Source organism: Protopterus annectens, chromosome 5.part0 (genome assembly GCF_019279795.1).
Source record: "Protopterus annectens isolate FY-2018-M chromosome 5.part0, PAN1.0, whole genome shotgun sequence".
In the NCBI taxonomy this organism is placed as follows: domain Eukaryota; kingdom Metazoa; phylum Chordata; order Ceratodontiformes; family Protopteridae; genus Protopterus; species Protopterus annectens.
Window position 1 is genome coordinate 1,185,268,712 of NC_056735.1, and position 26,248 is coordinate 1,185,294,959.

General features: G+C 44.2%; 1 protein-coding gene across 2 annotated transcripts in view; it reads right to left on the bottom strand.

The window, feature by feature from the left end:
* TRIP12 (thyroid hormone receptor interactor 12) overlaps window positions 1-26,248 on the bottom strand; it is a 3,849,287-nt gene that overhangs the window by 2,018,694 nt on the left and 1,804,345 nt on the right. For both annotated transcript variants that reach the window (XM_044071052.1, XM_044071053.1), the window contains one exon: window positions 89-207. In XM_044071052.1, coding sequence (XP_043926987.1) covers window positions 89-207 — 119 coding nt within the window. The remainder of the gene's footprint in view (window positions 1-88; window positions 208-26,248) is intronic.

The window sequence follows — 26,248 nt, forward strand, 5'->3', positions numbered from 1 at the left end:
TGATATACTATGTAAAATGTATTCTTACCACCTAAAAAAAGTTTTGAACACTATATAAACATCTTACAAGTTGATTAAATAAAATTACCTTCTCTTCTGAAGTAAACGCCAAAAATATCAGGTAACTTCTGCATTAAAATATCTGCCATTTGAAGAGCTCCAACAACTATCTTAAGATCCTGACTTGACAGCATTGAAGCAATGTGGCTAAGAGGAAAACAAACAAACAAACCTACATCAACTTAGAGAATCAAAAGAATGAAAATATCTGAAACACTGACAACAAAGCTGGAACCTGACAACCATAATTGTGTATACCCCACATCTAAACCAGGGGGATGTCCCTAGTACTTCAGAATCTACCATTTACGTTTTATATTATTAAATGCTCATGTCACAGCTTCTCTCAGAAGTATTTCACTACAGTGAATGTACTAACTGAAGGTACAATTTTCTATTCTGCAAAAACTATGTGCAGTTAAAACTGTTTTCTCCACTTAATACACCTTCAAGGCTCATAGTTCCTGCAGCTCCAGTCATGTAAAAGTGCAGTTGTGTACACATACCATAAATGTACATGTTCGAGTGTATTCACTGTTGCAGTCATTACATTTGGGTCATCTGCTTGCAAGTAGCCCTCAGTCGGCCTGATTAACAAAGTCTTGGGTCCTGCGTCAGTTGCTGTCTCTTCTTCCATGACGTCAGGGGTATAAAACATGCAGCCAATGCCATTACATCAATTTTTCTTGCCCAGGATGTCAGGTGCCCCCCTAATGGGAAGCAATTAAATCTATAATACAAGGATATACCTCCAACAAAAAAGCAAATACACCAAAAAGCTTTTTGAGCATAGTAAGTGAGAGTAGAGGAATAGCCAAAAGAAGAAAGGGGGATGGTGGGAGGGTAACCAAGACTGCAACAGTGAATACACTTGAACATCTACATTTATGGTAAGTGTACACAACTGTACTATGTTCTTCATGTTTCACTGTTGCAGTCATTACATTTGGGTATATTCCCAAAGCTAAGGTTGGGTGGAGGAATTTAAATAGAATTACATCCAGCTATAAGGCCCTGCAAGACTGCAGAGGCAAACCGAGCTCTGGATTTAGAGAAAATTGGCAAATGATAATGCTTGGTGAAAGTACGTACAGAACTCCGGGCAGCAGCTTCTAGAATGTTCCTTGTAGGGACGCCCCTGAAAAAGGCTGTAGAGGTAGATGCAGCCCTGGTTGAATAGGGTCTGATGCCCTGTGGGATAGTTTTTCCATGGTACTTAATAGCAGAAATGAATGCAGTGGCCTATCCATTTTGAAATGGTTTGCTTTGAAATAGCTTTCCCCTCTGCCCCTGCAGCAAATGCCACCAGCAGCTGTTCGGATTTCCTTTGAGGTTTAGTCCTGTCCAAGTAGAATCTATGTTGACTGTGCACATCTAAGGAGTGCAGTATCCGTTCCCCTTTGTTCTATGGCTTAGGAAAGAAGGTAGACAAATGAATGGACTGATTAAGAGCCACACTGGATACCACCTTGGGCATGAAGGAGGGATTGGTTCTGAGGGACAACCTATCCGCATGAAAGATGATGAAAGGCTCATCTGCCATAAGGACCTGTAATTCAGATACCAGTCTTGCAGAAGTGATTGCTAAAAGGAAAGCTGTTTTCCAGGAAAGGAATTTTAAATCTGCAGTAGCAGCTGGTTCGAAGGGAGGAAGAGTGAGTTTCTCCAAGACAAAGTTAAGGTCCCAGGCAGGAGTTGGCGCTCTCCTGGGTGGCCTTAAATTTTTGGCACCTCTGAGGAACTGCTTGAGCAGTGGGTGTGAGAAGAGGGGAGGCTCTGTGTTATAATGAGCTGAAATGGCTGAGGCATGGATTTTGATGGAGGAAAAGGACAAGCCCTTATGAAGCATCTCAGTCAAATATTGTAAAATCTGAGGTAAATTGGGAACTGCTGCACTCATCCCTTGAGATTGGTTCCAGGTATAAAATCTTTTCCATTTTGCAGCATAAGATTTTTCTAGTACTAGACCTCCTAGCATCTAAAATGATATCCATCACTAATTTGCTGAGGGGTAGTAAAGGAGAGATTAGGAAATTAGCCAGGCTGCTAGGTTCAGGGTTTGCAGCTGAGGGTGCAGAATCTGGTTCCCCTGCTGAGACAACAGGAAAAGAGTCGGAGGCAGATGCCATGGGGCCAAGCGTGACACACTTCGCAGGAGGGGGTTACCAGTGTTGTCGTGGCCAGTCTGGTGCAATTAAGATCGTCCTTGGCTTGTCCTGTTTGATCTTTAGTAGTACTTTGGAGAGCAGAGGCAGAGGAGGAAAGGCATAAACTGATAGGTTTTTCCAGCTGAAAGACAGAGCATCCACTTTCCAAGCTAGGTTGTGGGGAATCCTTGTGCAAAATTTGTCCAATTGATGGTTCTGGGGGAAGGCAAACAGGTCTATATCTGGGCTCCCCCCATTTGTTTGTCAACATGTTGAAAATCCTTGGTTCCAGTTTCCATTCGTGTGGATCCATAAGGTTTCTGCTTAGTCCATCTGCCAGTGTACTTAGTTTTCCTGGCAGGAACTGAGCTTGTAGATTCACTTGGTAGCTCAAGGCTGTGTTCCACAATGCAATGGCTAGTCTGCAGAGTGGGTAAGAATGGGTACCCCCCTGCTTATGTACCACATGACCATGGTGTTGTCTGTCTTTACCATTAGTTGTCCTGGAAGAATGTGGTCCCTGAAGGCTGTCAGAGCATTCTGTACAGCTAACATTTCCTTTTGATTTGTGTTTGTGCATTTGACTTGGGTTCTATTTGCCCTGAATGCACTTCCCTGCCAGGTGAGTCCCCCAAACATAGTCTGATGCATTTGTTGTCAAGGTTTGGGCGACAGGGGGTAGTGTGAATGGTAGTCCCTTGTTTTGGTGGCAGGCCTCTGCCCACCAAAGGAACTCTAGCCATAGGCAAGATATGACAGGAATCATTGCTTCTAGATCCTGTGAATGTTAACACCATAGGCTTTTGAGATACCACTGCAGTTTCCTCATATCCAGTCTTGCATATGGAATTAGAAGAATGCAGGAGGCCATGAACCCCAAGGCTTGCAGTATTCGCCTTACAGATAACTGGGCTTTTATGGCCACTTGTTTGAAGTAGGTTGTCAAAAGAATCCATTTCTCTGGTGTGAGGAAAGCCATCTGGGAAGTTGAATTCAAGCTTGCTCCCAGGAATATAATTTGTTGACAGGGTACCAGGTGTGATTTATTTTCGTTTATGGTGTACCCCAGACAAATCAGTACCCTTTGAACAAAGGCCAGATGATTCGAAAGTATGTCCTGGCTTTCTGCCTGAATTAGACAATTGTCCAGGTATGGGTACATTTGAATATTTCTTTGTCTGCAAAATGCAATGACTGGAGCTAGGCACTTTGTGAATACCGTGGGTGCAGTAGATAAGCCAAAGGGCAGTGCAGAGAACTCATAATGCATGTAGCCTGCTTTGAAGCTAGGTATCTTCTGCAAGACTCCCTGATAGAGATGTGCAGGTATACTTCTTTTAAGTCTAGTGTTGCCAGCCATGCATTTTTGCCTAGCATAGGAAGCAGCTGCTGAAGAGTCAGCATCTTGAATTTTGGAATCACCAGAAAGGTATTTAGAGTAGAAAGGTACAGGATAGGATGCCATGTATTGCCTTTTCTGGGTTCCAGAAAAAGTCTTGAATAGAAACCTTGTTCCTTTTCGTCTTCTGGTACCAAATGAATAGCCCCCATGCTTAAAAGAGAGAGAGTACTTGATTTTGGGCCTCTGCCCACTGATTTTGGGGTAGATCTGGCCACCCACTTGGTGTTGGTAAGGTGTGGAAGTGAAATCTGTATCCTTGGGACACTATATTTAAAACCCATTTGTCATGGGTAATGATTTCCCAGTTTTTGGCCTGCAGACCAATCTTTCCGCCTAAAGGAGCATTCAGTTGTGAAGTGCTTGGAAATTTGAAAAGCAAGTCATTGGGACAGTTTTCCATAGGGGGGAGTCTTACTACTCCCTGGTTTGGGTGTGGAAACCCCCCACTGTTTAGTCTTGAGTGTCCCCGGGACTGAAACCTGGGGTTTCTGCTGTGTCTGGACTTGGCTTGAGAAGACCTGGAAGGGGCTGGAAAGGACCAATTCTTAGAGGGCCAGTGCCTACTAAATCTAGGTGGCTGAACTTGTAAGAAATCTTTAACAGTTTGCATAGATTTAGCTTTATCTTCCATCTTTTTAAGAACTTCCTCAGCCATGTTGCCAAACAGGCGGTCCTGATATAAGGGAGCATCCAATAATTTAGCTTCAACATGATCAGGCAAAGAGTGCTCCTTAAGACAAGCATGCCTTCTGAGCACAGACCCAGTAACAGCAGCCCTGCAAGAGGCCTCTAAAGAATCAAATCCACATTGCAAGGTATGTTTTCCAATCTGTTCAGCAGAATGCATTAAATCCTGTAATTCTTTATTTTCCACACAGTCAGGAATCAACATTATTTTCTGTTTAAGCAATCCAATAACATGTTGCTGACACTTAAACATATGAAAAGTACAGTTTTGTACCTACCATAAATGTAGATGTTCGAGTGCTAATACAGCTGCAGTCATAACAGATGAGGTTCACCTGCCGTCAGGGGGGTCCTCAGTCGGACGAATTCCAAAGTCTAGGTCCGGCGTCGGTTGTCGTCGCTTCTTCCCTGACGTCAGTGTAACAGGAGTATAAAAGAACCAGCCGACGCCATTTTCTTCAGTTTTTCTTGCCCCAGATGTCAGGTGCCCCCAGAAGGAAGGCAATACATAAATTTGTGTAATAAAGCAATGCCATATAATCAAACTACAATAGTGCAAGCAAATACATCAAGAATGAATACCACAATCAGGTTGCATGAGGAGGTGTTAGCCAATAGGCCTGTCCCAAGAGGGGAAGGAGGGAGGGAAACCTGGACTGCAGCTGTATTAGCACTCGAACATCTACATTTATGGTAGGTACAAAACTACTATGTTCATTGTGCATACAGCTGCAGTCATAACAGATGGGTAGAATCCCAAAGCTAAGAAAGGGGTGGTAGGCACTAGGTGGAACTAGGAGGAGCCAGAATGCCATGCAAGACTGCAGTGGCAAAGCCCGCTCTAGATTTGGAGTATAATGGAAGGTGGTAGTGCTTGGAGAAGGTATGCACAGAACTCCAAGTGGCTGCTTCCAAAATATCTTTGGTAGGAACTCCTCTGAGAAAAGCTGCAGAGGTAGCCGTGGCCCTTGTGGAGTGAGATCTGATGCCTGTAGGTACAGTTTTGCCATGAAAAGAATAGCAAAAGCGTATGCAGTGGGCTTTCCATTTTGAGATTGTCTGTTTGGAAATTGGCTTTCCTTGAGCTCCTATAGCGTAGGACACAAAGAGCTGTTCTGATTTTCTGAAAGGCTTTGTTCTGTCCAAATAATAACGCAGTTGTCTGTGGATGTCCAAGGAATGTAGTAATCTCCCCCCTTTGTTTTGAGGATTAGGATAAAAGGTAGGCAAGTGTATAGCCTGATTCAAAGCTACCCTGGATACCACTTTTGGCATAAAGGACAGGTTGGTTCGTAAGGAAACTCTGTCCTGATGGAAGATGATAAAAGGCTGCACAGCCATGAGAGCTTGTAGTTCCGATACCCTACGATTTGAGGTAATAGCCAGAAGGAAAGCTGTTTTCCAGGACAAATATTGCAAATCTGATGAGGCAGCTGGCTCAAAAGGAGGCAAGGTCAGCTTTTCTAGAATGAAATTGAGATCCCAAGCAGGTATTGGTTGTTTCCTTGGGGGTTTTAGATTCTTAGCCCCTCTGAGGAACTGTCTTAAGAAGGGGTGAGAGAATAAGGGTGGATCAGTGTTGTATTCTGCAGAAATGGCTGAGGCATGGATTTTGATGGAGGAGAATGAAAGTCCACTGCTTAGCAGCTCAGCTAGATACTGTAATATTTGAGGTAAATTCAGTTTTCCAGGATCCTGGCCCTTTTTCTCATTCCAGACACAAAACCGTTTCCATTTTGCGGAGTAAGCTTTTCTAGTAGACGGCCTTCTGGCCTCCAAAATGACATCCTGCACCTCCTTGGAGTAGGGTCTGTTGTGATGCTAAGGAATCTTCCATGCGGTTAGACTGAGTGTTTTTAGCTGACTGTGAAGAGTTTTGAAGCTGTGCTGAGTCAGAAGAAGAGGCATTAGAGGCAGGGTCCATGGTGGGGAATGCGTCAGGCTCCTCAGGAGTGGGTACCAGTGTTGTCTTGGCCAGTCAGGAGCAATGAGAATCATCTTTGGTCTGTCTGCTCTGGTTTTTAATAGAACTTTGGGCAGCAGAAGAAGAGGTGGGAAGGCATAAACTGTCATTGATGTCCAACTGAAAGAGAGAGCGTCCACTCTCCAGGCCTTTGGATGAAAAATCCTTGAGCAGAATTTTGTCAATTGGTGATTTTTGTGGGAGGCAAAGAGATCTATGTCTGGTCTTCCCCATGCTTGAATTATCTCTGTAAAAACTTGAGGATGCAACTTCCATTCGTGTGGATCTGTCATATTTCTGCTTAGGTTGTCTGCCAGCGTGTTTTCCTTGCCTGGCAAGTACTGTGCTTGAAGTTCGATTTGTAAGTCCAGGGCCATGTTCCAAAGTGACATGGCCAGCCTGCATAGGGGGTATGAATGGGTTCCTCCCTGTTTGTTTATGTACCACATTACTGTGGTGTTGTCCGTCCTTATCAGTAGTTGACCTGGTTGCAAAAGGTCTTTGAAAGCTATAATAGCATTTATTACTGCTAGCATTTCCTTTTGATTGATGTGAAGGTGCTTTTCTTTTTGGGACCATTTGCCCTGAATGCACCGATCTGTCATGTGCGCCCCCCAGGCGTAGTCCGAGGCGTCTGTTGTGATGACTTGATTTGCTTGAGGCTTGCTGAATGGGAGACCTAAGTTTGTTTGGCATGCTTGAGCCCACCACAGAAATTCCTTTTGAAGACATGGAATTAGTGGTATTATTGTTTCCAAACTGTGGCTGTGTTGAGACCATAGGTTTTTCAGGTACCACTGAAGTTTCCTCATATGCAGCTTTGCACATGGGATTAGTAAGATGCAAGATGCCATGAATCCCAGAGCCTGCAGGATTTTCCTTGCAGTCAGCCTGGTGCAATTTGCTAGTGTTCGAAAGTATTGAGTTAGTTGCCCCTGCTTCTCTGGCGTGAGGTAGGCCATCGGGGTGTTTGTGTCCAAGTTGGCACCCAGGAAAATTATTTTCCGAGAGGGTATTAGCCTTGATTTCTTTTTGTTGACTGTGTATCCCAGAGAATTCAACAACATTATTACATAAGCCAGATGTCTCAGAAGTATATGCTTGGATCAGGCAGTCATCCAAATAGGGGTATATTTGTATCCCTTGAAGTCTGCAGTAGGCAATTACTGATGCCAGGCATTTCGTGAATACTCTGGGCGCAGTAGATAAGCCAAAGGGCAATGCAGAGAATTGATAATGGGTTGAACCTGCAAGAAATCTGAGGTATCTTCTGCAATTTTGTCTGACTGGGACATGCAGGTATGCCTCCTTGAGGTCCAATGTTACCAGCCAAGACTCCTTGCCCAGCATGGGAAGAAGCTGCTGTAGAGTGAGCATCTTGAATTTTGGTACGAGTAGAAATGTGTTTAGGATGGATAGGTCCAAAATAGGTCTCCAATCTTTTCCTTCCTTGGTAGCAGGAATAGTCTGGAATAAAACCTTGACCTTGTTCGTGAGTAGGTACCTCTTGAATAGCTTTCATGTCTATGAGATCTGAAATTTGTCTTTGTGCCTCTGCCCTTTGATTGTGTGGCAGGTTTGGCATGCCTCTCATTTTTGGAAGGGTGTGAAAATGGAATCTGTAGCCTCTGTTTATAATGTCCAGGATCCATTTGTCTTTTGTGACAATATGCCAATTTTTTGAAAATAATGCCAGTTTTCCGCCTAAGGGTGCTGCCATTTGAGCCTTGCTTGGCATGCAAAGGGGAAAGTCATTGGGCTTGCTTTCTGAATGGCTGCGAGTTATCCTCACCACCTCTGTGTAGGAGCTTGCCATTGTCTGCCTCTAAATGATCCTTGGGATTGCCCTCTGCCCCTCGGGCGCCTGCATCTACCTCTTTGGGGTCTGTCCGTGGCTGGAAAGGACCAATTTTTGGAAGGCCAATTTCTACTGAAACGTGGGGGTTGTACCTGTAGAAAATCTTTCACTGTTTGCATTGATTTAGCCTTTTCCTCCATTTTCCTTAATACCTCCTCAGCATTAGCACCAAATAATACACCCTTTTGTAGAGGGGCATCCAGTAATTTAGCTTTGACATGATCTGGTAAGGTTTGTTCCTTGAGCCAGGCATGTCTACGTATGACTGATCCTGTAACAGCAGCTCTACATGAGGCCTCTAGAGCATCAAAACCACATTGTAAGGTATGTTTACCCACTTGTTCTGCACTATGCATCAAATCCTGCAACTCCTTCAAGTCTGGTTGTTCAGGTTGTGACATTTTACTTCTCAATTGTGATAACAGAAACTGTTGGTACTTTAGCATAGGGAACTGACAATTTAATGCCCTCATGGTTAAGGTGGCCGAGGTATATACCTTTTCCCCCCACCTTTCTAAGGATCTGGAATCTCTCTCAGAAGGTAATGGATTTTTAGCAGTGGAGGCCTTAATTCCCTTGGGGCCCTGTGAGATCGTTTCTGGGTCAGCAGCATGGCTTTTGTATAGAAATTGGTGTGAGTCAGGAACGCTGTAGTACCTGTCAGGCTTGACTGGGGCTGGAGGTAGAGAATCCGGGTTAAGGCAGGCCTCCGAGTACACATCATCTAGTATGTCCAAGACAGGAGGTATAGCCAGAGGCCTGTGCTGAGGTTGCAAGAGAAATTCCCTAAGCCTTTTCTTGGAATCTGAATAATCTTGGCCTTCCCAGTGGAAGAGTTCCCTTAAGGTATGCAAAGTTTCCCCAAATGAGTAATCCCCTGGGGGGGGGGATACAGAGGGAATGGACTCCTCTGCATCAGAGTCTTCAAAAGGGGAGTAAGAATGTTCCTGTTCATCAGAGTGCTCTGATATAATGGAGCCCTGATCAGAGGAGGGGGATTCTTCCTCCACTCTGGGCCTTTTGTCTGGGGGGGGTTGAGAACCCCTGATAAGAGCAATTAAATCCTCAGCCATTTTAAGCATCTGTTTTTTAGGCATGGGGCCTGGAGATGGGCCCTGTGTAGCTTGTCTCTTAGAATGCATGGCTGCTTTAGACTTAGTGAAAGCCTTGATGGAAAAAGAAGAGGAAGGTCTGAAGACACCTTGAGAGGAGGTAGACCTGTCCACATTTTGAGATTCACCGCCAAGAGTGGCTTCGGTATCTGTAGTCGGAGTGTGGGCCGAGGAGCCTGTGACCTCGGGCACAGGAGACACCACCAATGAAGTGTCGTCGGTAGTCAGGGGCTGCGTAGGCGACTCACTGAGAACCGGACCACCTGTAGTCGGCTTTGGCGTGGTGTCGGTAGAGGCCGCGGACCTCTTCTGTCAGTCCTTATCTTTGCGCTTTTTAGACAAAACTGGAGTCGGAGTATCCGACAACATAATATAGTTAAATTTTTTGCCAAAATAATGCTAGGCGAACTCCGCCCGACGCTTAATGGTGCGTTTGTTGAATGTAGCACAAAAGCGACAAACCGAGATGTCGTGGTCTGGGCCTAAACCAGGAATACAGAGGGAATGGAAATCCTTATGCGTTATTTGCTTCCCACATGAAATACAATTATTAACTTTGTCTGACATTGGTCTGAGGCAAGAAAAGTTTCCCCAACGGGGTACTTAGCTTTCAAGAAGACTTCGGTTGCAAAATTTTCGTAATTTCAGGAGCTGGCCGACCGGCACTTGCGAACTGCTTCTGCTTAGGGCACCGCGCGGCAAGAAAGACTGAAGAAAATGGCGTTGGCTGGTTCTTTTATACCCCTGTCGCACTGACGTCAGGGAAGAAGCGACGACAACCGACGCCGGACCTAGACTTTGGAATTCGGCCGACCGAGGACCCGCCTCATGGCAGGAGAACCCCATCTTTTATGACTGCAGCTGTATGCACGATGAACATCTGGCAGTTTAAAGCCCTAATGGCCAAGGCTGCAGAAGTGTAAACCTTCTTACCCCATCTATCCAGCGCCCTGGAGTCTCTATCAGAAGGGGTAGGATTTTTAGCAGTAGAAGCCTTAATGCCCTTGGGCCCCTGTGAAACAGTCTCTGGATCCACAATAGGAGTTTTAAAAAGGAACTTGTGTGACTCAGGGACCCTGTAATACTGGTCAGGTTTTCTGGGAGCAGGAGGCAAGGAATCAGGGGCCAAACTAGATTCCGAAAAAGCATCATCAACAATGTCTAGTACAGGAGGAAAAGCTAAAGGCCTATGCTGAGGCAGGAGTAAGACGTCCCTAAGCCTCTTTTTTGAATCAGAAAAATCCTGGCTTTCCCAGTGGAAATGCTCCCTTAAAGTATGTAAGGTTTCACCAAAAGAAAAATCCTCTGGGGGGAAAGCAGAGGGAATAGAGTCATCTGCATCAGAATCCTCATAAGTAGATAAGGGCAAATCCAGATCATCAAAAGAATCAGAAAAAACAGAATCCTGGTCAGAAGATTTATGATTCATAAACAACTTCAGTCCTAGGACTATTAGAAGGGGGGGGGGGAGGGGGTGGCTTCCCCTGATTAGAGTTATTAGATGTTCAGCCATTCTTATAATTTGTTTTTTAGGCATATAGAGGCCAGAGCATGTGGCCTGGGTGTCGGTTTTTTAGGCATGGTTTGAGATTTAGGCCTAAGTGAAGAAGGAGGAGTTGGTTTAATATGCAAGTCCGTAGGCTTGAATACACCCTCAGAAGCCGGTGCCTGCACAGCTGCTCCAGACCCATACAAGGTAGAGACATCCGCGGGTTCCATAGTTGAAGCATCTCGAGGCATATCGGACTCTGAATGGGTATCAGTAGAGGCCTGTGAATCAGAAGTAGCGGGTATCAGGGGCTGTGAAAGCGCCTCACTGAGTACCGGCAAACTGGTGACTGGCTTAGGAGAAGCGTTGTTGGCAGTTTTGGACATCTGCGGCCTATGTGTTTATCTTTGCGTTTTTTCGAAATCCCAGTAGTCGGATGGCTAACTGATGACATTTCTGGATAATTAAAGAGAAATATTTAGAGGCGAAAATATACCGATGACGGATGGTGCGCTGATTAAAGCACAAAATCGACAGCAAGTTACGTCGTGGTCAGGGCCTAGGCAAGGAATACAGTACGAATGAAAATCTTTATGAGGTATTTGCTTTCCACAAGTAATGCAATTATTAACTTTTACTGACATCGGTAAGGAGCAAGAAAAAGTTTCCCCAAGGGTACTTAGCTTTAGTTGAAGACTTCGGTTCTGAAACTCGAAAATGAAAATTTCAGGAGTCGGCCGACCGGCACTTGTGAACTGCTTCTGCTTCAGGCACCACACGGCAAGAAAGACTGATGTAATGGCATTGGCTCCATGTTTTATACCCCTGATAACCTGACGTCATGGAAGAAGGGACAGCAACCGACGCAGGACCCAAAAAGTACAGTTTTGTACCTACCATAAATGTAGATGTTCGAGTGCTAATACAGCTGCAGTAATCACAGATGGGTTCTCTGCCATCAGGCGGTCCCTCGGTCGGCCGAATTACAAAGTCTTGGTCCGGCGTCGGTTGTCGTCGCTTTCTCTTCTGACGTCAGTGAGGCCAGAGTATATAAGACACAGCCGACGCCATGTTCTTCAGTCTTTCTTGCCCCAGATGTCAGGTGCCCCCAGAAGGAAGGCAATACCTAAATAGTGCTTATATGCATATACAAGCAATGCAATATAATCCAAAATCAGTAGTAGCAAGCAAATAAAACATAGCCAGATAACCCAGTCAGGTAGTATGAAGAGGTTGCTAGGCCTCATGCCTTTACCAAGTGGGGAAGGAGGGAGGGAAAAGTACAGTTTTGTACCTACCATAAATGTAGATGTTCGAGGATCCACATTGCTGCAGTCCTAACCATTGGGTAGTCCGCTGTCCAGTCGGCCCGAATACCAAAGTATATGGCTGACGTCGGTCAAGGCGCATTAGACTGACGTCAGTACGTCAGGGTACTAATGCGCATGACCGACGCCATATCTTCAGTCTTTTCTTGCCCCAGATGTCAGAAGACCCTAAAAGGACAAGGCCCAAACCAAAACACCAAAAAGCCCTGCACCAAACTTATATACAATATATATATATATATATATATATATACAGATGTACAATAATATACAGCAACTCACACCACCACCCCTAAACACAGAGGGGAAGGCGGGAGGTAAATTGGACTGCAGCAATGTGGATCCTCGAACATCTACATTTATGGTAGGTACAAAACTGTACTATGTTCTTCATTCCACATTGCTGCAGTCCTAACCATTGGGTAGAATCCCAAAGCAGAGGTAAGGGAGGCTGGCAAATCATAAAGAAGCAGGAGCTGCCAACATGCCTTGCAAAATGGCTGTGGCAAAACCAGCCCTAGATATAGAGTAGAGAGGAAGGTGGTAATGCTTAGAGAAAGTATGCACTGAACTCCAAGTAGCTGCCTCTAAAATATCCTTAGTTGCCACCCCCCTTAAAAATGCTGTTGAAGTGGCAGTAGCCCTAGTGGAATGAGGCCTAATCCCAGCTGGAATCTCCTTGCCATGATGGGAATAACAAAAAGAAATGCAAAACCCAATCCACTTAGAAATAGTTTGCTTAGACACAGGCTTGCCCTGAGAACTCAAAGCAAAAGAAACAAACAACTGCTGAGACTGCCTGAAATCCTTAGTCCTGCTTAAATAACGCAACTGCCTATGTACATCTAAAGTGTGCAAAATCTTTTCCCCTTTATTTTGGGGATCTGCATAGAAAGTAGGCAAATGAATAGTTTGGTTTAAAGCCACACTAGAAACCACCTTGGGCATAAAGGAAGGATTAGTACGTAATGATACCCTATCCTTATGGAAAATCAGAAAGGGCTCTACTGCCATAAGGGCCTGCAACTCAGAAACCCTTCTTGCAGAAGTAATAGCCAACAAAAAAGCAGTCTTCCATGACAAATATTTTAAATCAGCAGTACCCGCAGACTCAAAAGGTTGTAGAGTAAGTTTTTCCAACACAAAATTGAGATCCCAAGCAGGAGTAGGAGCTCTACGTGGGGTCTTATATTCTTTGCCCCTCTGAGAAACTGTTTGAACAAAGGATGCGAAAACAATGGTGGGTCACAATCATAGTGAGCTGAAATTGCTGCAGCATGAATCTTAATGGAAGAGAAGGACAAACCTTTGTCCAATAACTCAGTAAGATATTGAAGAGCCACACTCAAATTAGGCTCAGAAATCTCCAAATTCCTTGCTGCACTCCAAAATAAAAATCTCTTCCATTTTTCTGCATACACTTTCCGTGTACTAGGTCTTCTAGCTTCCATAATCACATTTAAAACTTGTTGAGGAAGTTGAGACCGGCTGTCTCTCAAAACAGAATATGCCATGCTGTTAGATGAAGAGAACGAAGCTTGACATTGAGCAGGTGGCCTTCTCTCTGAGACAAAAGGTGTGGAATCAAAGGTAAAGGCCATGGAGGCTTCTTTACTAGACTCCTCAGTAATGGGTACCAGTGCTGCCGAGGCCAATCTGGAGCTATTAAAATCATCCTTGGCTTGTCTTGTCTGACCTTTAGAAGCACCTTTGGAAGAAGAGGCAGAGGTGGAAACGCATACACATGAAGATTTTTCCAACTGAAAGAAAGAGCATCCACTTTCCAAGCTGTGTGATGTAACCTCTTTGTGCAAAACTTTGGCAGCTGGTGGTTTAGTGGAGAAGCGAACAGATCTATGGAGTTCCCCAGGACACTGTCAACCTTTGAAATACATGAAGATCCAGTTTCCACTCGTGGGGATCCATGATTTGTCTGCTTAACACATCTGCTAAGGAGTTCTGTGCTCCCGGCAGAAACCTTGCCTGAAGAGTTAGTTGCAAGCTGAGCGCAGTCTCCCATAAAATCATTGCTTGCCTGCACAATGGGTAAGAATGTGTTCCCCCTTGTTTGTTGATGTACCACATGACAGTTGTGTTGTCTGTTAGAATCAACACCTGCCCTGGAAGAAGTAACTCCTTGAAAGCCATTAATGCAAACTGGACTGCTAACATCTCTTTCATGTTGATATGTAGATGCTGTAGTCTGGCAGGCCACTTGTCTTGTATCCACTTTCCATTTAGATGAGCTCCCCAAGCAATGTCTGAGGCATCTGTCGTTAGAATCTGACTCGCCTCTGGCGGGTCACAGAGAGTCCCTTGTTTAGGTGACATTCCTGAGCCCACCACAAAATTCCTTTTGAATGCAAGGTATTATTTGAATGACAGTGTCCAAATCCTGGCAGTGCTGTGTCCATACATTTTTGAGATACCATTGCAGCTTCCTCATATGCAGTTTGGCATTGGGAAGCACCAGAATACAAGATGCCATGAACCCTAATGCTTGAAGGACTGTCCTTGCAGTCAGCACGGACTGATGAGATAGTTGATGAAAGTAAAGGGATAGACTCTGTTGTTTGTCCGGGGTTAAAAAGGCCATCTGGGCTGCTGTATTCAGTCTCACACCCAGAAAGCACATGTCTTGAGAGGGTACTAGACTGGACTTTATTTCGTTCACAGAATACCCTAGGCATCTTAGCACTGCTATAACATATTCCAGATGCTGTAGAAGGTCTTCCTTTTCTTGAGCCAGAATCAGGCAGTCGTCCAAGTAAGGATAGATTTGAATTCCTTTTAGTCTGAAGTAAGCTATCACTGGAGCCAGAACCTTTGTGAATACTCTGGGCAGTAGATAAGCCAAAGGGCAATGCAGAGAACTGATAATGAGAATTTCCAGCTCAAAACGCAGATACTTCCTGCAACTTAGTCTTATAGGCACATGAAGGTAAGCTTCCTTGAGATCTAAAGTTACCATCCAGTGGTCTTTGCCCAGCAGAGGTAAAAGCTGTTGTAACGTCAACATCTTGAACTTGGGAATGTCCAGATAAGTGTTGAGGATAGATAAATCCAAAATTGGTCTCCACGTGTTCCCCTTCTTTGGTACTAGGAACAGGCGAGAATAAAATCCTAGGCCCCTTTCCGATACAAGGACTGGCTGAATGGCCCCTATTTGGAGTAACAGAGAAATTTGCTTGTGAGCCTCTTTCCTTTGTGTAGGAGGAACGTCTGGCATGCCTTTGAAAGGTGGCAATGTATGGAAATAAAACCTGTAACCGTGGTGAATGATATCCAACACCCATCTGTCTTGAGTAATTAAATCCCAATTTTCTTTGAAAAGAGACAGTCTTCCTCCCAAAGGAGCTGCCAGACGAGAATCTACTGGCAGCTGAAAAGCAGGTCATTGGGTCTGTTTACGAAAGGACTGACCCCTGCCCTCACCAGAAGTCTGAGCAGGTGAACTCCTGTTCTAGGCCTAAAAGAACCTTGAGCTCTGCCCCTACCGTCTAGACCTACCCCTAGACTGGGAATCATAAGCAGGATATGTCCATCCCTTAGTAGGCCAATTTCTACTAAACTTCGGTGGCTGCACCTGCAAAAATCTTTAACAGTTTGCATAGACTTAGCTTTGTCCTCCATTTTCTTCAGGACTGCTTCCACAGGCGAACCAAACAACACATCAGACTGTAAAGGAGCATCCAAAATCCTTGTCTTAACATGCTCAGCTAAATTCTGATCCCTCAACCAGGCATGCCTGCGAAGAACAGAACTAGTGGCAGCCACCCTCGAGGAGGCCTGCACAGCATCAAAACCACATTGCAAAGAATGCTTACCCACTTGTTCAGACACATGAAGTAAATCCAGCAACTCTTTACACTCTATACCTTCCGCCAAAGCATCCACCTTAGATTTCAATTGTGAAAGGAGATAATTTTGATATTTTAGCATGTGAAACTGACAATTCAACGCTCTCATGGCTAGAGTGGAAGAAGTATACACTTTCTTTCCCCACCTATCCAAAGCCCTTGCCTCTTTATCAGTGGGAACAGGATTTTTAACCACAGAGGCCTTAACACCTTTAGGCCCCTGAGAAACAGTTTCTGGGTCCGCCCTAGGACTCTTAAACAAATACTTATGAGCTTCGGGCACCCTATAGTACCTATCAGGTTTAACAGGAGCAGGAGGCAAAGAGTCAGGGTTCAGGGAAGCCTCTGCAAAAACATCTTCCACCACAGTCAACACAGGAGGTATAGCTAAGGGCCTATGTTGTGGTAAAAATAAGAATTCCCTAAGCCTTTTCCTGGAATCAGAGTAATCTTGGCCTTCCCATTTAAAGTGTTCCCTCATGGAATGCAGAGTCTCTGAAAATGAGAAATCCTCAGGAGGAGAAGCTGTAGGTGTGGAATCATCCACATCAGAATCAGAATAAGGAGGAAAGTCCTGTAAGTCTTCCGCAGAAGACTCAAGCCTCTGAATACTGTTCCAAACTCTCAAACTCAGGTTCCACCCTAGGCCTCTTATCAGGAGGGGGCATAGAGCCTCTAATCATAGTAATTAAATCTTCTGCCATTTTAAGCATATGTTTCTTAGGCACAGAACCTGAAGTGCTAGGAGAAACCCCCACTGTAGCTGAACTTGGCCTACCTCTGAAAGAAGTTTTGGCAACAGTAGGAGAAGCTCTAACTATCTTGGGAACAGAGGGAAGAACAGTTACCTGAGAAGCCCCCTCAGCCTGGCCTACCTCCTGAGAGGGCACATCCTGTAACAATAAAGTCTCTGCCTGAGACTCCAAAGAAACTCCTGGCAAAACCTCTGGCTCCACAGAGCCTTCTAAAGTACCGACGTCCGGGACTGCCGGTTCATCAACCCTAGGCTTCGCTGTTTTGTCTTTGCGCTTCTTAGACGAAGCGGGCGTCGGAGCATCCGACGGCATTTTATAATTACAACGCTTCCCAAACACTAACCTGGCACAGTCTAACCTTCACTTAATAGTGCGTTTATTAAATCTAGCACAAGAGCGGCAACCAACAACGTCGTGCTCAGGCCCTAAACAAGGTATACACAGAGTATGGTAATCCCTATGAGGTATCTGTTTCCCACAAGAAATACAGTTATTCACTTTTTCTGACATCCGGTTAAATACTGAGGCAAGAAAAAACCAAAATGCTCCCCAACGGGGTACTTAGCCAACTTTGATTCGGTCTGAAACTCCGACTTCGGAAATATTTCAGAACGCCAACCTGCACTCGCAAGAACTGCTTCTGCATCGGACCATGCGGCAAAAAAGACTGGAGATATGGCGTCGGTCATGCGCATTAGTACCCTGACGTACTGACGTCAGCCTAATGCGCCTTGACCGACGTCAGCCATATACTTTGGTATTCGGGCCGACTGGACAGCGGACTACCCAATGGTTAGGACTGCAGCAATGTGGAATGAAGAACATCCTGTACTGCAGCTGTATTAGCACTCGAACATCTACATTTATGGTAGGTACAAAACTGTACTATGTTCATCGTGCATACAGCTGCAGTAATCACAGATGGGTAGAATCCCAAAGCTATGCACTGGGTGGTAGGTACTAGGAGGAACTGGGTTGAGCCAGAATGCCCTGCAAAACAGCAGTGGCAAAGCCTGCTCTCGTTCTGGAATATAAAGGCAGATGGTTGTGTTTTGTGAAGGTATGTACAGAACTCCAGGTGGCTGCCTCCAAAATATCTTTGGTAGGAACTCCTCTGAGGAAGGCTGTAGAGGTAGCTGTGGCCCTGGTGGAGTGTGATCTGATACCTGCAGGAACAGATTTCCCATGATAGGAGTAACAAAACCGTATGCAGTGGCCTATCCACTTTGAAATAGTCTGTTTTGTAACTGGCTTCCCTTGAGCTCCTACAGCATAGGACACAAAGAGTTGTTCTGATTTCCTGAAGGACTTTGTTCTGTCCAAATAATAACGAAGCTGCCTATGGATGTCTAAGGAGTGTAGCAGCCTTTCCCCTTTGTTTTGAGGATTGGGGTAAAAGGTGGGTAGGTGTATGGCTTGATTTAAAGCTACCCTGGATACCACTTTAGGCATAAATGATGGGTTGGTACGAAGGGAAACCCTGTCCTGATGGAAAATGAGAAAGGGCTACACCGCCATGAGGGCCTGAAGTTCAGAAACCCTACGAGCTGAAGTGATGGCCAGAAGGAAGGCTGCCTTCCAGGACAAATATTGCAAATCTGTTGAGGCAGCTGGTTCAAAAGGAGGCAATGTTAATTTTTCTAGTATGTAATTAAGATCCCAGGCTGGTATTGGTTGTTTCCTTGGTGGTCTTATATTCTTAGCCCCTCTGAGGAACTGTCGTAAGAGTGGGTGAGAAAATAAAGGAGCATCTGTGTTGAATTCTGCAGAGATGGCTGAGGCATGGATTTTTATGGAAGAAAAAGAAAGTCCACTGTTCAATAGCTCCGCTAGGTACTGTAATACCTGAGGCAAGTTCAGTTTTCTATGGTCCTGGCCTTTTTTCTCATTCCAACAGCAAAACCGCTTCCATTTTGCAGAGTAAGCTTTTCTAGTAGCTGGCCTTCTGGCCTCCAAAATGACATCCTGTACCTCCTTGGAGAGTAGGTTCTGTTGTGGTGTTAAGGAATTTTCCATGCAGTGAGATTGAGTGTTTTCAGCTGACTGTGAAGAGTTTTGTAGCTGTGCTGAGTCAGCAGAAGAGGCATTAGAGGCAGGGACCAGGGAGGAGTATGTGTTAGGCTCCTCAGGAGTGGGTACCAGTGTTGCCTTGGCCAATGTGGAGCAATCAGTATCATCCTCGGTTTGTCTGTTCTTGCTTTCAAAAGCACCTTGGGCAGAAGAGGCAGAGGTGAGAATGCGTAAACTGTCCATGCTGTCCAACTGAATGAAAGGGCGTCCACTCTCCAGGCCTTTGGGTGAAAGGTCTTTGAACAAAACTTTTCCAATTGATGATTCCTGTGGGAGGCAAAAAGATCTATGTCTGGCCTCCCCCATGCTTGGATTATTTCTGCAAACACCTGAGGATGTAACTTCCATTCGTGTGGATCTGTCATTTTTCTGCTTAGATTGTCTGCCAGTGTGTTTTCCAATCCTGGCAAGTACTGTGCTTGAAGTTCGATTTGTCTTTCCAGAGCCAAGTTCTAAAGAGTCATGGCTAGTCTGCACAAGGGGTATGAATGTGTTCCTCCTTGTTTGTTTATGTACCACATTACCGTGGTGTTGTCTGTTCTTATCAGTAATTGTCCTGGATTGCAGGAAGTCCTTGAAAGCTGTAATTGCATTTATTACTGCTAGCATTTCTTTTTGATTGATGTGAAGGTGCTTTTCTTTTTGGGACCATTTGCCCTAAATGCACCTGTTGGTCATGTGCGTCCCCCAGGCGTAGTCTGAGGCGTCTGTGGTTATGACTTGTTTTGCTTGAGGTTTGCAGAATGGGAGGCCTTTGTTTGCTTGACATGCTTGGGCCCACCATAGAAATTCCTTTTGCAAACACGGAATTATTGGTATTATTGTTTCCAAACTGTGACTGTGTTGAGACCATAGGTTTTTTAGGTACCATTGAAGTTTCCTCATATGCAGCTTTGCAAATGGGGTTAATAGAATGCAAGATGCCATGAATCCCAGAGCCTGCAGGATTTTCCTTGCAGTAAGCCTGGTACTTTTTGCTAGTATTTTGAAGTACTGAGATAGTTGCCCTTGTTTTTCTGGTGTAAGGTAGGCCATCTGGGTGTTTGTGTCCAAGTTGGCACCCAGGAAAGTTATTTTCTGGGATGGTGTTAGCCTTGATTTCTCTTTGTTGATTGTATATCCCAGAGAAAGCAGTAACCGTGTCACATATGCCAGATGTTCCAGAAGTATGTTCTTGCTGTCGGCTTGGATCAGGCAGTCGTCCAGATAAGGGTAAATTTGTATCCCTTGAAGTCTGCAGTAGGCAATCACTGATGCCAGGCACTTTGTGAATACTCTGGGCGCAGTAGATAAGCCAAAGGGCAATGCAGAGAATTGATAGTGGATTGAACCTGCAAGAAATCTGAGGTATCTTCTGCAGCTTTGTCTGATTGGGACATGCAGGTATGCCTCCTTGAGGTCCAATGTTACCAGCCAGAACTCCTTGCCCAGCATGGGAAGAAGCTGCTGTAATGTGAGCATCTTGAATTTTGGTACGATTAGAAATGTGTTTAGGGTGGATAAGTCCAAAATGGGCCTCCAGTCAGTTCCTTTCCTTGGTACCAGGAAAAGTCTTGAATAAAAACCTTGACCTTGTTGGTGAGTAGGTACCTCTTGAATAGCTCGCATGCTTATGAGCTTTGAAATTTGCAGTTGTGCCTCTGCCCTTTGATTTTGTGGCAGGTTTGGCATGCCTCTCATTTTTGGAAGAGTGTGAAATTGAAATTTGTAGCCTCTCTTTATAATGTCCAGGATCCATTTGTCTGTTGTGACAATATGCCAATTGCTTGCAAATAGTGCTAGTTTTCCTCCCAAAGGTGCTGCCAGCTGAGACATGCTTGGCATGGAAATGAGGGAGTCATTGGGTTTGCTTCCTGTATTGTTGTGCACTGTCTTCGCCACCTCTTGGTGCTGGCGTTTGCCATTGTCGGCCTCTATATGATCCTTGTGATTGCCCTCTGCCCCTTGTGCGTCTGTATCTACCTCTTTGGGGCTTGTCAGTGGCTGGAAAGGACCAGTTTTTTGAAGGCCAACTTCTGCTAAAACGTGGTGGTTGGACCTGTAAGAAGGCTTTGACAGTTTGCATAGATTTGGCTTTTTCTTCCATTTTCCGTAGTATCTCCTCAGCATTAGTACCAAACAGCACATCCTTTTGTAAAGGAGCATCTAGAAGTTTAGCTTTCACATGATCTGGTAAATTTTGTTCCCTAAGCCAGGCATGTCTGCGAATGACTGATCCTGTAGCTGCCGCTCTACTTGAGGCCTCTAGGGCATCATAACCACATTGTAAGGTGTGTTTACCCACTTGTTCTGCACTATGCATCATATCCTGTAACTCCTTTAAATCTTGTTGTTCAGGTTGAGACATTTTGTTCCTCAATTGTGATAACAGGAACTGTTGATATTTAAGCATATGAAACTGACAATTTAAAGCCCTCATGGCTAGGGTGGCCGAGGTATAAACCTTTTTCCCCCACCTTTCCAAAGATCTTGATTCCCTTTCTGCAGGAAGTGGATTTTTGGCAGTGGAGGCCTTCAATCCCTTGGGGCCTTGTGAAATGGTTTCAGGGTCAGCATTATGGCTTTTGAAGAGAAATTGGTGAGAGCTGGGTACTCTGTAATACCTATCAGGTTTGACTGGTGCAGGAGGCAGAGAATCCGTGTTAAGACAAGCCTCCGAATAGACATCATCCAGTATGTCCAAAACAGGGGGAATAGCCAGAGGTCTGTGTTGAGGTAACAAAAGAAATTCCCCAAGTCTTTTCTTGGAATCTGAAAAGTCTTGGCCTTCCCAATGGAAGTGTTCCCTCAAGGTGTGTAAGGTTTCCCCAAAGGAAAAATCCTCAGGAGGGGATACAGAGGGAATGGACTGTTCTGCATCCGAATCCTCAAAAGGAGAGTAAGTGTGTTCCTCTGCGTCAGAATGTTCTGATAAAATGGATCCCTGATCAGAAGAGGGAGAATCTTCCTCCACTCTGGGTCTCTTGTTTGGAGGGGGTTGAGAACCTCTGATAACAGTAATTAAATCCTCAGCCATTCTAAGCATCTGTTTTTTAGGCATGGGACCTGGAGATGGGCCCTGTACAACAGGCCTCATGGGCTGCCTGGCTGCTTTGGATTTAGTAAAGGCCTTAATTGAAAAGGAAGATGAGGGCCTAAATACACCATGGGTGGAGGTGGACCTGTCCACATTAGCAGGCTCAACATTAGCAGAGGCTTCGGTTGTAGTCTGGGAAAGGGCCGAGGACCCAGCGGTCTCGGGTACAGAGGACACCACCAAAGAAGTGTCGTCGGTAGTCAGGGACTGCAAAGGCATCTCGCTGAGAACCGGACCACGTGTAGCCTGTTTTGGCGTGGTGTCGGCGGGGACCGCGGGCCTCGCGTGTCGGTCCTTTTCCTTGCGTTTTTTGGTCAAAACGGTAGTCTGAGTGTCCGACGACATTTTATAATCAAAAGCTTTACCAAAGTAGTGCTGGGCGAACTCCGCCCGACGCTTAATAGTGCGTTTATTGAAGGTAGCGCAAAAGCGACAGCCCGAGACATCGTGGTCTGGGCCCAAACAAGGTATGCAGCGGGAATGGAAATCCTTATGTGGTATTTGCTTCCCACAAGAAATACAATTATTAACTTTTTCTGACATCGGTCTGAGGCAAGAAAAGTTTCCCCAACGGGGTACTTAGCTTTAATGAAGACTTCGGATTCCAAAATATTCGTAATTCAGGAGCTGGCCGACCGGCACTTGCGAACTGCTTCTGCTTCGGGCACCGAGCGGCAAAAAAGACTGAAGAACATGGCATCGGCTGTGTCTTATATACTCTGGCCTCACTGACGTCAGAAGAGAAAGCGACGACAACCGACGTCGGACCAAGACTTTGGAATTCGGCCGACCGAGGGACCGCCTGACGGCAGAGAACCCATCTGTGATTACTGCAGCTGTATGCACGATGAACATCTTTGTTAATCAGGCCGACTGAGGACTACCTGCAAGCAGATAACCCAAATGTAATGACTGCAACAGTGAAACACGATCATCATCCATTGGTTCCACACACCTACATTTTGGCTTGCATTCTCATCTAGTACTGCCCAAGGCAAACTTTGTCTTAAGATGCTTATCAAGTCCTGAACACATGCTGGAATAATATTGCACAACAAACTTTGCAACTGCTGCCCCTGACTATAATGTATTCAGACTAAACTTTATCAAGACTTCAAAAGAACTGGGTCAGATCACATGCCTCAAAATAAAACAATAACGTCACACACACACCAGATTTATTTAGCTACAGGAAATACAGAATGCTTAAGGACACAAACAGCAGAAATATATATATATATATATATATATATATATATATATATATATATACACATATATATATACACATATATATATATATCAGCTTACATAATAGTTTGCTGCTGATCTTCAAGAAAGACTTCCAAAGAGTCGAATACTGATAGTCTTCTTATGTCCGCTCATGTAGGTCATCTTAAGAAATCACCACTGCTGGATATGCATGGACTCCACCTTCCCAATGACTACACTCAAAGCTGGGCCTATGGGATGCTCAAGTTACCATAATAATCCCCCCCTTTTTTGTTGTTGTTCCGCCTTGTTCGCAAATGCAAGGAAACACAACTACAGTTTAAGATTGCAACATTGAAAGTTATCTTTCAGGAAGACCTGCTGCAATGATGTAGCAGATAAAGTATTCCAAGCAAGGGTGGTGGTGGGGTAAGAACGGAAAATAAGAAATGTACTTCACTCAACAGTCTCCAAAATCAGCTGATTCTGTGAGTACTTGTACTTATATCATATTATTATTATTTACTTTTGATGACTGGGTTAACCTTAATATGCCTGTGGTCTGTTTTCAAGGAGTCCTTAACCTGATGTAGTATGTATACAAACTGAGACAAATTTGCCCAAGACAGTGAGGAAATTATCTACCCAGCAGATGTTTACGTAAACTTACCAATTTAAGTAGAAGTATGAACAGTCACTGTGGCAGTAGCCTTAACTGTTAGAGCCATATCCTGCAGACAATACAACAGCTGGTCAACTTTCACAGCCTTGGACAGCTTCTATGAGCCTAAACCATTGGCAGTTTAAGCAAAGCTGAAGAAAACCAATGATTCAGGCATCAAGCCCTTTACAGCTTTATTGTCAACTAATACAGGGAGGTTAAAAGCCCTGAAAGAGGTCAGAGTGAGTTAATAAATATCAAAAACCTCACTCTGGCAACAAAAATATACAGAAATAAGGGGGATGGAGAAATGGAGTGGATATTGCAGCAGTGATAATTCGAACACTGACTGCTATAAGTTCACTTACACAACTATACCATGTTCATCATTTGATTACTGCTGCAGTACCCTTGGCTATATAGGCAGACTTGAATAGCTTATACTACTGGCAGAAGGAAGGATGTGGGTCAAGAAGCTCCTGGAGAATGGTCCTAAGCAATGATTGTTCTAAACCAGAAAAAGGAATCTAGTTTGTAATGCTTTGGAAAGGTATGCACAAAAGATGAAAATGCTGCTTCTACAATGTTTCTAGAATCCACTCCTTTCCAAAACCAACTGATAAGGCCAAGGCCTTCACAGACTGTGCTTTGACCATGTCTGAAATTGCCTTGTGGTAGTGGCTATAACAAAAGGAAACAGCATGTGACAACCATTTTTTTTACTTTGCTTTTGTTTAGCAGGTTTGTCAGACTTGGTTTAGTTTAAAAAAAAAAAAAAGCCTTTTCATCAGAGGCCCAGAGAGAGAAAAGCTCTTAACATATTACAAACACTTTGAAACATACATTCAGTAATATACATGAACAGACCAAGTAAAATACATTAACAATTACACATTAATTTGCTAATTAGATTACATTCACATGAAATAAGATACAGTATTTTAGTATAAAACATAATCGCTCATTTGTAGATACTGAACACTGAGCATTTCAGCAGGTGTATTAGCTGGCTTGTCAAACGGATAGCAGATCGTGTGATTAGTGTTCAGAAATACAAACAAATGTAAGTGAGACAAGGAACTAGGTTGCGCGCCTATCATAAGGTTATCTTAGAAGTACGGAGGTGAGGGTGAGCAGTGTCACAAAACTATGTATATGGCTGGGAAATAAATAAATAAAACTATTTAGGTATTACTGAAGAGTTGTTGTGGGGCACAGGATTCTGAATGAAGAGAAATGGTTAATGATATAGCAAGCTGAAAATAACAGTGGAATTTAGTCTGGAGATGTACTACAGCAGATCCATTGACTTAAACATTGAAGTTTAAGTTGCATTTTAAATGCAAAATCATTCTGAAATTATTTCAGTGGTAGTGGGTTGTGATTCCATAGTTTGGAGACAGTCTACCTTGACACGGGTTGCCCTTTTGTTCTCACCTCCATCAGAAATTAACTGCCAACTAGAATTTCTGATTGTTTTAGTTCTGTCAAGATAATATCACGTTGTCTGTAGACATCCAGAGTATAAAGAATCATTTCTCCCTCATATTTAGATTCTGGAGAGAAGATAGGGAGACGAAAAGCTTGACCCAAAGCAAACTCAGATACCGCTTTACACATTAAAGCGGGATTAGTTCTAAAGTAAACCCTATCTGTGGAAAATTAAATAAGGTTGACCCACAATTAGAACTTGCAACTCAGACATTCTTCTTGTGGAAGTCAAGCAACCAGCAAAACTGTTTTTCATGCTATGTGCCTCAAATCAGTCTGATGGGTTGGTTGGGTTCAAATAGAGCAAGAGTTAAATTTTTCAAAAACAAAACAGACTGAAAGGAGAAGCCACCTGCTTTTTAGACAGCCTGTTATGCAACACCTCATTCAAAGACACTAACAGAATGCTTTGAAAGAGAAGGATTCATGGGCAGACGTGCTACAATGCCCAAGAAATGTACCTTGATAAAGGAAGTAAGAAAGGTTAGAGGCTAACAGCTCACACAAATATTGTAGAACTAGACAAATACTAGCCTTAAAAGCATCCTGGCTCTTGTTCTAACACCATCTGGAAAATCTATTCTGTTTAGTAAAATATGACTCAAGTTTGTTTCACTGCCAATAATACCTGCTGCATGTCCTCATAAACAAGTGTCTAAAATGCATCAATACTCTCATCATCCAGGCAGTTAGCTGAAGTTGTTTCAAGATGGGTCAATCAAACAAACCCTGTCTTGTGCGGGTAGGTACAAACTAGGAGAAAGCTTGTGTTAATGGCCCTTGGCCATTGCCAGAAGAATGGAAAACCACTACAATGACATTTGGAGTCTCCTCTTGAATCTTCAGAATGACCCTGGATATTAGAAGAAGGGTGGAATAACATTACAAGAGAATTCCTATCCAAGGAAATGAAAATGCACTTATGCTCCAGGTCTGTTTGTAAGGAGTTCCTGAAGTAGAATTCTGCCAGTTGTTTGCTATGAATGGTGGCTAACAGACCTAACCAATGTATTCCCCACAAGTGGATCAAATCCTGGAAGACACCCAATTCAGTTTTCATTCGTGAGGGTCTGTCCT